The sequence below is a fragment of the Sprattus sprattus genome (genome assembly GCF_963457725.1).
Source record: "Sprattus sprattus genome assembly, chromosome: 6".
NCBI lineage: Eukaryota > Metazoa > Chordata > Actinopteri > Clupeiformes > Clupeidae > Sprattus > Sprattus sprattus.
In genome coordinates this window covers 1,308,984-1,323,983 of record NC_137925.1, presented here as the reverse complement: position 1 = coordinate 1,323,983, position 15,000 = coordinate 1,308,984, and the positions used below count along the sequence as shown (strand labels likewise).

Sequence of the window (15,000 nt, the reverse complement as noted above, 5' to 3'; positions counted from 1 at the left end):
CCAGAGGGCTGCCGAGTGTGGCCCGGGTCTGAGCCGCATCTGGCCCAGAGTCAGTTATGAACTTACAGGAAACTATAATAAGCACTTGTTGATATAAAGTCTATAGACTTTACTCTTCCCTTACACTAATAATAATAATAACATTTTATTTATAGGGCGCCTTTCAAGAAACCCAAGGTCGCCTTACAACAGTGAATAATACAGTTAAAAAATATTTGTAAAATGCACAAGGCAGAGCAGCAGCAGAGCAACAACTTCAGTTGGCAGGACCTTTACAGGATTACTGTAGTTCTATGAGGAGGAGGAAAGATACGGGCCCTTTGGAAGTGGATAGAGTTTGGTATGCATCCTACTCACTCCAGAAAGTCATATCCTGATGGGAGATAAGGGCTTGTTTGCTTGCATGTGTTCTACTCCTCCTTCACGGAGCCGGGAAGCTAACAGGCATGATATACATGATATACATTTGATTTGGGAAATGCATAACTATGGATTTGATGTTGATTCTGTGAAGCTAGCCTGCCTAGAGAAAGGCTGTACAACATCCATGTCGCAATCAATTGCAATCTAAATGGCCAGGGGGTATAAGCTGTGCTGTGATCACACATACACACACACACACACACACACGCGCGTCACTCAATTCAGGCAGCTCTTGCACCAACAATGCAGAGATCAGGGGTATGAGAGGCAGTCCTCCACTCCTCTGTGGTGTCTGGCACTGTTACACTGTCCTTGATCTCTCCAGCATCAGACCGACATGTCATTACCATCAACCATATTACAAATATCTTCTGTGCCAAGACATGATGTCTGTATAGCATGAAGAAGGGTGAAAGTAATGTGTTAGCTCGGCCCTTTTGGCTCATATCTGCTCTGCTAAGTACATGTGAATGTACCACATCACACAGGATAGAGGAGGCTCTCGAGAGCACTGCGTAGAAAGAGGAAGAACATGGAGAGAACGAGAAGACACACTCTCTATGCCAGCCACGATGTGGCTGAACATTCTGTCTGAGAACTAGATTTCCACCCCCACACGATACGCGCTGATATGTTTAGCAGAAAAAGACCTCAGAGGGTTTTTGAGCTTTACATGTTTTCAGTGCTGCACAGACTCTAGGTATCACAATGTTTTATAATAACAAGCTTTAGTTTATATGTGCAATCCAAATGAACAATCAGTGATGAGCTTCCAGTCATTTTACTTCATCGGGTATTACACAGTCAGCCAATGCAACTCTATATTAGCATTTAGAAGCCATTATCACACTGTTTTATTACTATTATGATGCATCATGCTAATATACCATACCCAATACCCATGAAATTTAAATTACATTTCATTTTACATGTGTCTTGCACTGTGAATTTGGGGGTCTACAATAGCCTACAATAGAGTACAGTACCATTGCAATAGCCTACAATAGAGTACAGTACCATTGCAATAGCCTACAATAGAGTACAATACCATTGCAATAGCCTGCAATAGAGTACAGTACCATTGCTTCACCAAACACAGAAGTTGTTCCTAACCAATATCAATAGAGAATAGTTTGCCAGAAGTCTGTTGCCAAATATCTATGCAAGACAATCCCCAATAGTTTGAAAGGATTTAAAAAAAAAAAAAAAAAACTCAAGACAGGCACATGATCAGAACTTTTAGTTTTGGTAACTCTTACCTTCAAAGGGATTTGGTCAGTGGAGATAATAAACCTAGAGGCAAGTGGTCAGCCAACCAAGACCTGCATTTAAGACATCTTATGGAAATCTTTCGCAGGTCAGAGCACGGGGTGCACCTGCAGGGGAGAGGCCGCCGAGGAGGAGGGCTAGTCTGACCCGATTCAGTCAAATCAGATAAGATCAAACAAGGGATGGGGGCAACACTGGGGCTTGGCAGGGGAGCACAGAGCACTGCCATCCATGAAGGTGTGGGGCAGTGGGAGGCTGCTTCCTGCACCACACACACACACACACACACACACACACACACACACACACACACACACACACACACACACACACACACACACACACACACACACACACACACACACACACAGCACGGCCCTCCCTCAGATCACACATGTGTGTGTGTGTGTGTGTTAATAAAGGAGAGAGAGAGAGATGATGATGATGAGGACACTGATGATTTCCCCTTCCTCCCTCTTTCCTTCTTCCTGAACCAGGTGCCAAACGAAATGCTGAAATGGATCTAATGCACGCACACACACACACACACACACACACACACACACACACACACACACACACACACACACACGCACACGCGCACACACACACACACACACACACACACACACACACACACACACACACACACACACACACACACACACACACACCGTGTGCTAGTACCCTCTCCTTTGCGATGCAAATGGGCAACCATCCACCTGCTATTTAGTGTTATTCCTCTGATTCTCCCTGACCAGAGCTTCAAATCTTTAAGGGCCAGGGGCAAAACACGTAGCCTTCTACTGCAGAGATGAAAACAATCCCTAATGTGTTTAGTGATTTGCACACACACACTCACACTCACACTCACACTCATACACACACACACACACACACACACACACACACACACACACACACACACACACACACACACACACACACACAGTGATTTGCACTGCCCCAGAACTGCTGACTGAGGAGGAACAACCATTCTAAAAAATATACCCTGTGCAGCCCAGTGTGTTGCAGAACCCCAAGGAAGGATTTATGAATATGAGTCGACCGTAGGTGTGCCGAGGGCTTTGTCAACCCAGAGAGTAATTGGAGCACTCAACGGCAAGGCCCTTGTGTGAGTCTCCCACTGCAAGCTATAAGGCTGAGCTTCACTCAACTACCTCTCTAAGCTATGTTAATGCTTAGGCTAACTTGTGTGAGTCTCCCACTGCAAGCTACAGGGCTGAGCTTCACTCCACTACCTCTCTAAGCTATGTTAATGCTTAGGTTAGCTACAGGGCTGAGCTTCACTCCACTACCTCTCTAAGCTATGTTAATGCTTAGGTTAGCTACAGGGCTGAGCTTCACTCGACTACCTCTCTAAGCTATGTATGTTAATGCTTAGGTTAGCTTGGGAGACGTGCATTCCTCTCGTGGGATGAACCCCGGGAGAAACACCTCTAGAAGTGAAACCTCGACTAAAGGGGGGGATCTTCATGTTCATTACTGGAAAATACTGGCAGCTATGGTAGGTTTCACTGAGACGTGTACAAGCATTCAATTCAATGTACAGTATTTACCTCTCTCCAACTACAGTACTTACCACATGAGCATGTAATACTGGAGTACTGCTGGAGGACGAGTCTGTGATGGCTGTGGTGCGACCACACAGGAACAGTACACTCCTGCCCTGTATTAGCGAGCCAGAACATTTATTTTGGTTCCTATCTGAATTACACTGCTAACTGCCTAAACTGGCAGAAGGACACTGGGAATGGTCTGGACCAGATAAGGTGTTTTTTTTTTTTACATACTTGTAAAATGTGATTTTATTACATACTTATTTATTTGATGTCTTAGCATCCAGAGGAATGCTAAGTTTATGTCTCAGGGTCTGACTTGTCAATGTGGATTGTTTGATTTTTGTCTACCCCTTTTTTTAGAAATGGTGCTGGCCACCTCCTATATATGTTCATTGTTCTGTGTAGGGGACTTTTTTTGAGTCTTGTCTTCAGGTATGTGCATTGATGCAGACTTTTATACTGCTGGTTGTTGTCCTCTGGTAAATGAGAGGCTAAGCAGGTTTCCTGGATATTTTTTTAGAAGTTATTAAACAATATCATTTTGAACCCTCACTCTGTGTATGAGCCTTTTCAGCCAAACCCACATTATGACGGTAAACTGATGCTTTGACCGTCATTGACAAGAGAGACAGGGAGTTCAGTGAGAGGAGTGCAGTGAATCGTTATCATTGCTAACCGTATCAAAATACCCCATGTCTCATTCTCACCACCACAAAAACACACAAATAAGCCCATATACACTAACATCTGATAAATAAATACCCTCAAACCAAACTTCCTCACAACTACAATGCAGACACCCACGAACGCAAATAGATTACGTAGCTACACAGTCTAGCTTACACATTTCCCACTAAAATCTTATTTAAGGATAATTTCAAGCGTATAGTAATTTTTCTCTGTTTAAGTACAGCATATTTCAAATCTACAGTGATCTAAACATTTTATTTTTACATGTCTGTAGAATGTGTGTAGGTGAGTGGTGAACATTGACTGAGAGAGGTATTCCTGAATATCAGAAGAAGTAGAGATTGAAAGCATTTTGTATCAAGGCATTGCAAAAGTATCTGAGGTTTCATTCACATACAGTAGTCTACTGATAAGGTACAATGTGTGAAGTGTTTTCAAAAAGTGAACTCTGTACTGACTGAACAAGTGCCAAAACGTCTAAAAGTGTCAATTTTGAATTTGAACGAAGCTTATTAATTCATATTTCCTGAAAATCACTGACATGCCAATGAATATACTTATACATATATAATAACATTGCTTGAATTATATTAAAAATAAATACTGCTTAATATAAATATAAATCACAATCAATAATATCAAAATGTGAAAAAACAGTGATAGTAGCCTCTTCAGTATTACAAAGCTTAAACAATTTTTTACTTTTAAACAAGCTAAATTTACAACCCCACTCCCAGTGTTTTAAGTCTTCTTTTCAGATGTATCACTCCTCAAACAATGCGTGCTAATGACTTGTAGGGATTGTACCTTACAAGAAAGACACCAAGAAAAAGAGGATTTAAGTGAGTGTGACGTGGGGTGGGTGAGTCCTAGTTGGGAGGCTTTTGAGGAACAAGTGTGTATGTGTGTGTGTGTGTGTGTGTGTGTGTGTGTGTGTGTGTGTGTGTGTGTGTGTGTGTGTGTGTGTGTGTGTGTGTGTGTGTGTGTGTGTGTGTGATGGAGTTTGTCTGTGGGGTCTGCATTGTGCCGGTGTTTGTATGTGGCATATGTGTGTATTCGTGCGTGTGTGTGTGTGTGTGTGTGTGTGTGTATGTGTGTGATGGAGTGTGTCTGTGGGGTCTGCATTGTGCCGGTGTTTCTATGTGACACAAGTGTGTGTGTGTGTGTGTGTGTGTGTGTGTGTGTGTGTGTGTGAGAGAGTGTGTGTGTGTGTGTGTGTGTGTGTGTGTGTGTGTGCGCGCGCGTGCAGACATATATAAGTGCTTCTGTCTTTATGTGCATACATATCAGTATGTGCATGTGTGTGCATGAGTAAGTGCATGTGGGTTGCGTGAGTGTATCAGCAAATGCGTACATATGCACAGGCAAGGACATATGTGTGTGTCTGTGTGGGGGTGTGTGTCTGTGTGGGGGTATGGGTGTGTGTGAACAAGTGAGTGTCCATGCATGTGTGTGTGTGTGTATGTGTGATATTCTTATTCAGCAACTCTTTGTCATCCCCTGTCACATTCCCATTCAGCTGCCCCTTTATTCTGATTGGAGGGTGAGGCCGGGGTCAGGGGTCATTGCGAGCCTGACAAAGGACCCGAGCCGACACAAAAGTCACTAAGTATGTCGGACCGCAGGGTGGTGTGTGTGTGTGTGTGTGTGTGTGTGTGTGTGTGTGTGTGTGTGTGTGTGTGTGACTCATCGCCATCCCCCTCTGCTTGGACACTAACAAAGACGGATCTGCATCTGCGCTGCCTGAAGTGTCAGCACCCTCCCCAACCCCACCCCCACCCCCCCACCCCCGAAAAAGCGGGGATGCCGGAGGAGAGTGTCTCCAGGGGTTAGGGGGTATTAGGGGGGGGGGGGGGGGGTTGTAGGGTCAGAAGGGAGCTACTTTGACCACAGGCTTGCAGATTGTGTCTGTGTGAAGGGGTGGGGGTGCTTTCAGGACAAAGAGGCAGAGACGAGTCTGCATCATTCTGTTTTCTTTTAAAAACTCAAGGGGGAAAGTGGGCTTAGAACGGCAGACACCTATTCTGATTCTCACTGGGGACTTTAGAGCCTAAGTTACAGAGGAAACTGCTCTTGTGTATTTTTTTCATCACTCTGAATTTGGCAACCAGTGCACGGGTCATTTACATAGCCAGATTGCATGCTGCAGATGCATGGTGGCAGAAGCCATCAGTAAACACACAACTATTTTGTGTGTAGTTCTAGACAAAAAGACAAAATGGTGTCCACGGGAGGTAATGGTGGTGATTGAGTTTTCTGTAGTGTGCCTGTGTCTGTGTCTGTGTGTTAGTGTGTGTCTGTGTGTGTGTGTGTGTGTGTGTGTGTGTGTGTGTGTGTGTGTGTGAGTGTGTGTCTGTGTCTGTGTCTGTGTCTGTGTCTGTGTCTGTGTCTGTGTCTGTGTCTGTGTCTGTGTGTGAGTGTGTGTTTAACCACAAGACTAAAGACTAATAAAAACTACTTTTTAATAATGGTGAATGATTAGTCCAGAGCAATGTGTTGCATTAATAGCACATCAAACTGGTTAGATATGGCCTAATTTCTTCCTCTCCATCTCATCCCTCCATTCCGTTCCCTCTTTCCCTGCCCCTGACTTTCCCTCTATGAGTTTCTTTGTCCTGTGCTTCTTTGTGACCCCTGTGTGTGTGTGTGTTTGTGTGTGTGTGTGTGTGTGTGACCCCTCTTTATCTGCTTGTAACTGTCATGCTTTATGTGCCTGTGTTAACTCTCTCTTCTTCTGTCTCTCCATCACTCCATCTTCCACCTTCTCTCTCACTCTGTTGACTCTCCTTCACTCTTCTTCTGTGTCTTCATCACTCCATCTTCCACTTTCTCTCTCTCTCTGTTGACTCTCCTTCACTCTTCTTCTATCTCTCCATCACTCCATCTTCCACTTTCTCTCTCTCTCTCTCTCTGTGTTAACTCTCCTTTACACTTCTATTGTCTTTCCTTCGCTCATTCTGACTCTTTGAACAGTGAAAGAGTAGTGTGAGTGCAGAAAGAAAGAAAACCACATCATTACTAAAAAAAAAAAAGCTAAAATAACCCCACCAACTTTCTCCTCCTATTTTTATTTATCCTGTGTGTTTGCGCTCTGATTCAAATTAGTAGCCCATTAGCTACACAATTAGCATGCCCCGATGTAGCTTCTCAGCGCTTCGTGTGGTGTGCAGAGCCGGCGAGCCCGTTGCCTCCAAGAATCAGTTGGCACTTTGACATTTCAACTTCTAATTTGAATACACATCTTTTTTTTGCTTTCCACCGGCTTCGCTTATGGAGCGGCACAGGCGGCGAGCTAATGAATGATTAATGTGGTGATGAGGAGGAGAGCGTTTGGAGTTCTAATGTGCATCCTTGGTGCTTTTAATGTGTCATGTGTGATTTGGGTTACCAACACGGCTTCAGAGTTTTGGTTTGTTGCTCCCCCCCCCCCCCCCCCCCCCCCAGCTGTGGCAGGCTTACGCGCCATGCAATCTCGGATGTGCAACATTGTCGATATCTGACGAAACATCAACGTTAAAAAAACACACTTGTGTTGCCCTGGCTTTGCCTAAAAGGATAATGTTAATGTTTGTATATTATTTTTCGCTCTACTATGATTTATTTTTAGAGGTTATGATTTTAGATGTAATAACATTAACCTGGATGTCTCTTTGGATTTAAGAGTCATCGCTTCTGTGTTTTTTGGCAAATATCCTGCACATATTTACATATAGTTTTTTACCGAAGAGCCGTACAAACAGAATTGTTTTGAACTGCACCAACTTCTTTATCCACGGAGATTTCCGTGCCAAAGTCTCAGGAGTCAGTAAAATAAACACTCTGAAGCGTTGCTTTAAGAGTAACTTAACCTCTATAAGGCGGTGTGGAAAAGTCTGGCTGGAGCGGAGCCAGAAAGGCCCCCATAATGGTATTTGATGAAACATTTTTTCCAGGGTTAGTCTTTTTTCTCCTCACATCTTAAAGCTGCAGACGCTAATTTCCTCCAGAATCTAGAGGGAGATGTAGGTGAAATAAGGAGGGGAGGAAGCCGGGGTCACAGAAGCTCAAGGCCTAAGCTCAAAGGACCCCCCCCCCCCCCCCACACACACACACACACACACACACACACACACCTCCACCCGCCCAGAAAAACTAAATCTTCTGACCCGTGGCCAAGACTGTGTTTTGGTTGAGGATGGGCAGGGGAGATATTAGCTTTCAGTGGCTGTAATGTGCGTGAAGGTCCCCCTGTCTTCCCCTCCGCTACAACCTGAGCGATAAATACAGGCTCTGTTTTCTGTGTCTGAGCTTTTTAATTGAGGTCATAAACCTTAGGAACCCACATTGATGGCCGACATTACTCAGATCTACACACACACACACACAAACACACACACACACACACACACACACACACACACACACACACACACACTGCACACATACACATACACAAACACACACACACACACACACACACACACACACACACACACACACACACTGCACACACACACTGCACACATACACACACGCACACACACACACACACACTCACTACACACACACTCAGATCTACTCCTTGCTAGCCAGCCCAATCTGGATCAGGATCTCTGGGCACAGGGAGTTCAGCTGCAGCAGCAACATATAAAGCTAATTTATACGCTGGGGTGTTTACAGGGCTGATGCAAATGCCTCTGAAGCCTCATTCTTCAGCAGTTTTTTTTTTCTCTTTTCTTCTCCTTCTTCGCAGGGTCTAACAGACGGCACGGATCAGATTGCTCTTGCCCAGCACTTTCGCTGGTGAGTGAAATGCCTTTGCTCGGTGTGCTCTGCAGTCCATCAGATGGTTTCGCACACAGAGAAACGTTTTGTTTGGGCCGCTGTCGTGTGGAGGCTTAAAGTCTCACCCTCCATCTGAATTCAGAGTGAGCTCTCGGGAGTAAATCCCTCTGTGCACCATTACCTATATCAAACACCCCCGCCATTGCATTGAGTGTGACTCCCGCCCCCACCATACACACACACACACAACCATGCACCCCCTTAAAGTGGCATTCTTCTGGGGCTCGTGTGGCCTGCTGAAAAGTCATCCACCCTCCCCCTAAGAGTTTCCACGGAAACTGGCCTAAAATGGGGTACACGTGGCAGAGGGACTGACTCCCCCAGAAAGCCCCCCCTTTACACACACACACACACATCTGCCAAGGGAAACAGATAGACAGGAGAGTTAAGGAGAAAGAAAAGAAAAGAAGGGAGGGAGGGAGGAAGAGAGGGAGGGAGGGAAGACGTAAATCTAACCCCCACAAAGAACAGAGCCTGCTCTCTTCCCAGCAACCCCCCCCCCTTCCATCCCAGCAAAGAGAAAATATGTCACCTTTGAATGGCTCGTGCAGGGCATATTTCCCGCAGCCTGTGAAGTGCCTTTGTGTGTCGTTCCCCCCTCCGTCAAAATCGTGCTTTGTGGCTAACAATGGACCTTGCTTGTCGCGGTCCCTTTTTATTTGTCGTTTGCATCTCGTTCGTTAAACTTAGTGTTAAGGTGTCGAGACGGAATCTCGTGGTGTGTTTACAAAATACAGTCTGACAAGATTTTAGAGGCCACTCTCTTTCTCTTTCTCTTTCTCTCTCACTCTCTCTCTTTCTCTCTCCTCCCGCTAACAATCCCAGATCTCATGTGACGGCCGCAGGGTCGGCTCTGCTAGCCTGACGAAATGTGATCAAAGGCTTTCCGCTTGTGCAAAAATCAAAAAACTCAGCTTAGCCCTGTGCACCTGTTGAAGATCCAAGAACAAGAAAAAAAAATACTGAGTCAAGACAGAGAGCTAGATAGAGAGAGAGAGAGAGAGAGAGAGAGAGAGAAAGAGAGAGAGAGAAAGAGAGGTGAGAGAAAAACCCAAACAAAATACTGAGTCAAGACAGAGAGCTAGATAGAGAGAGAGAGACAGAGAGAGAGAGAGAGAGAGAGAGAGAGAGAGAGAGAAAGAGAGAGAGAGAGAGAGAGAGGTGAGAGAAAAAACGCAAACAAAAGACCCAATTATAAGCACCCTGTCTAGAGACTGATACCAGATAGGCCCCCGCCCATGGAAGCGTGGAGCCTGAGACCGGGCTCGGGACGAAAACAGATGGATAGAGTGACCGTGCGACATATGCCAGGCGCACGGGAATCAAGACACGCGCCATTATTCAGCGCACCAAGCTAAAAATCTCTCTGAGAAACTCCCGGCCGCTGTCCAAACGCTGCCATATTGTTTTTCGGGCCTGAAACACAAAAGACTTGCGTGCTACTGTGCTTCAGTGGTTCAAAAACATCTTTTGAGACTTTCAAAGCAGTGATGTTATGTATCGTTGTCATGTGATAGCAGGCTGTTTTGTTCATTTCAGAGGACATTTTTCAGTTTTAACGAACTGACAAACTGGTTCCCGCTAGAGTTTGAATAGACTTCAGTGCACTGGTCTGATGAGTGCCTCCATTTTAACCTCCAGCCAAGCTTTTTGTTAATGTTACTCATTGTGCTTTCACAAAACTTGCTTATTAAATAGGTGTCTGTGGCTTGATCTAATAAGATGCGCTACATTGGTGAAACTGCCTTTCTACACCTGAGTAACACATGGTGGCATAAAAACATTTTACTCCATTAAACAACTACTTAAACAATACACATCCAATAGCAGATGTATTGACCACTTAAACCAATCAACTGTGTTAACAGCTGGCACAAGATGATTAGGAACTTACAGTCAGTCATAGCCTTTGTTTCATGTGTGGGGCAATTAAGGGACACTTAAACATTCCCTTTGCCCGTGCAGCATGTTAATGCAAAACCACAAAACCAAGCAAAGCTCTGGAACAAGTGAAGCTGTAAAGAGCATCAGGAAGGAGAAGAAGAGGACATTTATGGTGCCAATACATACACAGTGAATGTGAAGTGTGTGCGTGTGTGTGTGTGTGTGTGTGTGTGTGTGTGTGTGTGTGTGTGTGTGAGTGTGAGTGAGAGAGAGAGAGAGAGAGAGAGAGAGAGAGCATATGCAACCCCCTTCAAACTAATGAACCAATGTCAAATGCAGATTTTGTGACATCTGTTGGTTGAGTGATAACCATATCTTTCTCAAGGCAACTGCAACAGGATTTGATCTACATTCACAACGTCACATTTCACTGATTTGACAACGGAAAATGTGATAACATTTGCTCTTCACATCGAGAAACGCTGATGTAGCCTCTTCTGGTGTTACACTGTGTATTGCTGACTTTGCATTACACAGGTTAGTGATCCCGAAGTTATGAACTTCTACTTTCTTCCGCCTAAAATACTCTCTGTCAGCACTACAGCTTATCGCTCTCAGAGAAATCATCTTATTTCTTCTAACCCTTCTGTACCAGGAGTACACTTATGATCAAGCGTTCCCCCCTCAAAAATGATGGTGATATAAAGGTAGAGGTTATGAACATTCACCGGAAACGCAGGTGTTGGCCACTTGTTGTTCATGGTTTCTTCAGCTCACCCTCCTAATCTTTATGAGGAGCCTCAGCACGTGTCTAAAAGTTTCAACCCCCCAAAAAGTTGGCTTGAAGATGGGGGAAAGTCATGGTTTAGGCCTGTCCCCAAAATGAATGACAATAAAAGCTATTGTGTACGCGCGCCGCATATGACAGGGGGTTGCCCTCGAGCGCATGCCGGGGGCAGCTCGTGTGCGTCACATCATTTCGGCTCCCCTGGTAGAGCCGAGCAGCCAGACTGCGAGAGGGTTGATTATTCGGGACGGAATTGAGAGGAGGACAGGAGGAGGGGTGGGAGTGAGAGGGAGGTCGACCTAGGCGGCAGATGCTCGCGTGCCTTTACAAAGCTAGCCCAACCCCCCCTCCGCTTCTTCAGACCCGCGCGCGCGGCGGAGACATTCCGCCGAAACCCTTTTCCCTTGACATTTAAGGGAAGGCGCATCCCCCACCTCCCTCGACGGCTCACCCGGCCGCGGCTCAGTCCCACCTGCTAAGCTCTATTGTGCCCGGGATCTTTTTCATTTCAATGACAAAGTTCCCCCAGCTCCTCCTCCCCCGCTGCCCGCCGTGTGTGACTACGACCACGGCTCGGAAACAGCAAAGACACACCCAAAGTGCGCCATCTGATCTGCCATATGACAAGTCACTTCTGCCTGCTGCAGCCCATGATAACTCAGCCTATCACACATAACACATGGGAGACACTTTAATCACTTGATTGGCCAGTGCACAAGCATCCTCCTGGTCTGCTGTCACTTGAACAGATCATAAAAGAATTTCCCATCACTTCGTGAGTGCGGTTCTCACTGATGCTTTAAACATTTATTGTATTTGTTAAGGCAGCGCATCACTACTACAACTCGCTATTTAATGGTCCGTTATTGTTTGAGACAAGAAAAGGCCTTGACCACCACAGTAGCTTAGTGTACAAAGTTCAATTTTGGAAAACGCCATTCTTGGATGAATGTTTCACATTGCCAAATAATACACAAACTCGTAGCCTACACTTTGCTTTCTCACACCGGTAGAATGTAAGGTCGCTCACAGGTTGTGTCCCAAATCACAGAGAGTGGGTCTTGGTGGTGCGGGAAAAAGATTCCCATGCCGTCTGGTCGCTGGCAGATGGACTGAGGTCTTGTCGATGCGTTTCGCTCCTGTGTCTGAGACAATGCGCAAGCAGTGGCAGTCTCCGTCCCAGGGGACCGGGGCGAATGACCATATGCAGTCTGTGAGAGAAAGCGCTCGCATGTTACCACAGTCATCTTAAAATGAGACCAGTGAAGCTATAGCTTTCACAAATGCAATTCACCCAGTGTTGTATTGGTCCCTCGAGAAGTGGGTATACTCTTAATTTTGCATTTGTTTTAAGCAGCACAGCACAGGATAAATGCCTTTGATAAGTGGGTATACGCAATGCTGACTGAAAAATAAGTGGGTATACTCCGTATACCTGCGTATACCCTGGACTACACCACTGAATTCACCAAAACGACAAACACGGGAAGTTAGTGATGCTTTCGCCCTTGTAAGCGTTGGAACACTTTGTTAAAGATCTCAGCGAATAGGCTAATTCCTCATCAGGGGTAATAGAATGAGATCAAGCAATCAAGCCCGTAAAACGTACTAATTAGCTTCTCGTGTTTCAGGGATGGTTTTATTATTGGCGCTGTATTGGGTTAATTATCGAATCGGGTTGTGTGCAGGTTTACGCCAGATGGCTTATACTCCCCTCGAAAAAGGTCCAGTTGCTCCTATTTGCGCGGCTGTGTGTGTGCGTGTGCGCATAAGGATGCTAATTAGGTTGGATCACAGAACGTACGTCGTAAAAATGCACAATGCAGCCGGAGCCGTGTGTGCACCGAGGTGACCTCGGGAAGGCACATTCAGGCGGGGGCAAACGTGTGCTGGGGGAGTCTTTTCACCGCAATTCGCCACACGCGTGCATTCAAAAGCAGAGACACAAAGGGGAGTCCACCGTGATTTTTTTTCTGTTGAAATTGAATCGGAGTCACTCTCCTTCCCCCCCCCAAAAAAATGGCTTATTAAACACGTTTCTGTACCACATCAGTACTGGTGAACTGGTAAACTTTAGGTGAAGCTGATCGATCAATTTTTAAAAAGTTTTCTCTAATCTCATGATGTTGCCTACTTAAAGGCAAACTTTAAAAATCGAATCCATAAAAAAAGAGCAATAGAAAAGCAATCCCGTGCACGTTATTTGCAGCATCTGTGTTCACTGTCCTTGCCACAGCATGGCTATGGATCAGCACAGGAATTTATAAATAGTTTTGTCGAGGGCTTATTTAGTCTAACTGTGTGGTGTGGTGGGCAAATATGAGAACCTGAAGAAGTTTCTCTTGAATACATTGATGCGCCTTCTTGTCCACTATTGTTCAGGCACACTTCTCCAAAACCTTCATTAGGCTCAAGTTTATTCGTCTGTTCGGTTTTTATCAGTCATCTTTTATGCCTTTTTTTAGTGGGCACCCGTGGGCGGGGAGAAGCGCACTGTTTTGGGGGGAAGGGGAGTTTTTTTTGTGAGCAGCAGTCTGACAGCGGGGTGGGCTGAAAGGGCCAGATAGTCTATTCGGGGGCGCAGACGGCGAGAGGGAACGCAACAGAGCGCACACACAAGAAAATACCACGGAGCTGCGCTTCCCACAGGCACACACTCTCCTTTTCTCCCTCATCGCCCTGGACCTTCAAGTGGATGTATGCAACAGATCTGTCTGTGGAAGACAAGCTCAGAATTTGGGTTGAAATTATGTTTTTGTAGAGCAGAAGAAGAGAGTATTTTGTTTTGATCATTCTTATTTACAAGACACGGAGGATATACGACAGACCGTCGGAGAGACCCAAGGAAATACAATGAGCTACGTATAACGACATTTTTCCAACTCTGTTTTGTGGAAGTACTGCCTTTTCCCCGGGCACTGAATACGGGAGTGAAAATGAATCCAACGTCGGGGAACACATCATTTTGCACTTCTTTTCTGAAACTTCTTCTCTTGACGACCTTAGTGCACTGCGGGTCGGGGGTGACTTTAAAATACAAAGTTTACGAGGAACAGAGAGTGGGAACTGTTATCGCAAGGCTAAAAGAAGATGTGGCAGCTTATCTATCGAAACTCCCGAGGTCTGTTACTCCACTGTTCCGAGCCATGCAAGGGGGAAGCACCCCGTTCCTTTCCGTAAAGGAGGAGGACGGAGAAATCAGCGTTGGGACTAAAATCGACCGGGAAAAGCTTTGTGAGAAAAACCTAAATTGTTCTATCGAATTTGACGTGGTCACCCTCCCAACCGAATACCTCCAGTTGTTTCACGTCGAGGTGGAAGTGTTGGATATAAATGATAATTCGCCGCAGTTTGCCCGTGCCATCATACCCATCGAGATCTCAGAGAGCGTTCCAGTGGGTACGCGCATCCCCCTCGACAGCGCCTCGGACCCAGACGTGGGAGAGAACGCACTTCACACATACTCTCTGACGCCCAATAACTTTTTCAAAATCGACATTCGGACAAGGACAGACGGCGCACGCTATGCAGAGCTCGTTG

The 15,000-nt window shown here is 45.6% G+C and overlaps 1 protein-coding gene across 3 annotated transcripts in view; it reads left to right on the top strand.

Moving 5' to 3' along the window:
• The first annotated feature begins 14,338 nt into the window (after positions 1-14,338).
• The window catches only part of pcdh18b (protocadherin 18b), a 6,381-nt gene continuing 5,719 nt past the window's right edge, over positions 14,339-15,000 (top strand). For all 3 annotated transcript variants that reach the window (XM_080840048.1, XM_080840047.1, XM_080840046.1), the window contains exon 1: positions 14,339-15,000. This exon is cut by the window's right edge and continues 1,883 nt beyond it. In XM_080840048.1, coding sequence (XP_080696174.1) covers positions 14,397-15,000 — 604 coding nt within the window. In that variant the 5' untranslated portion in view covers positions 14,339-14,396.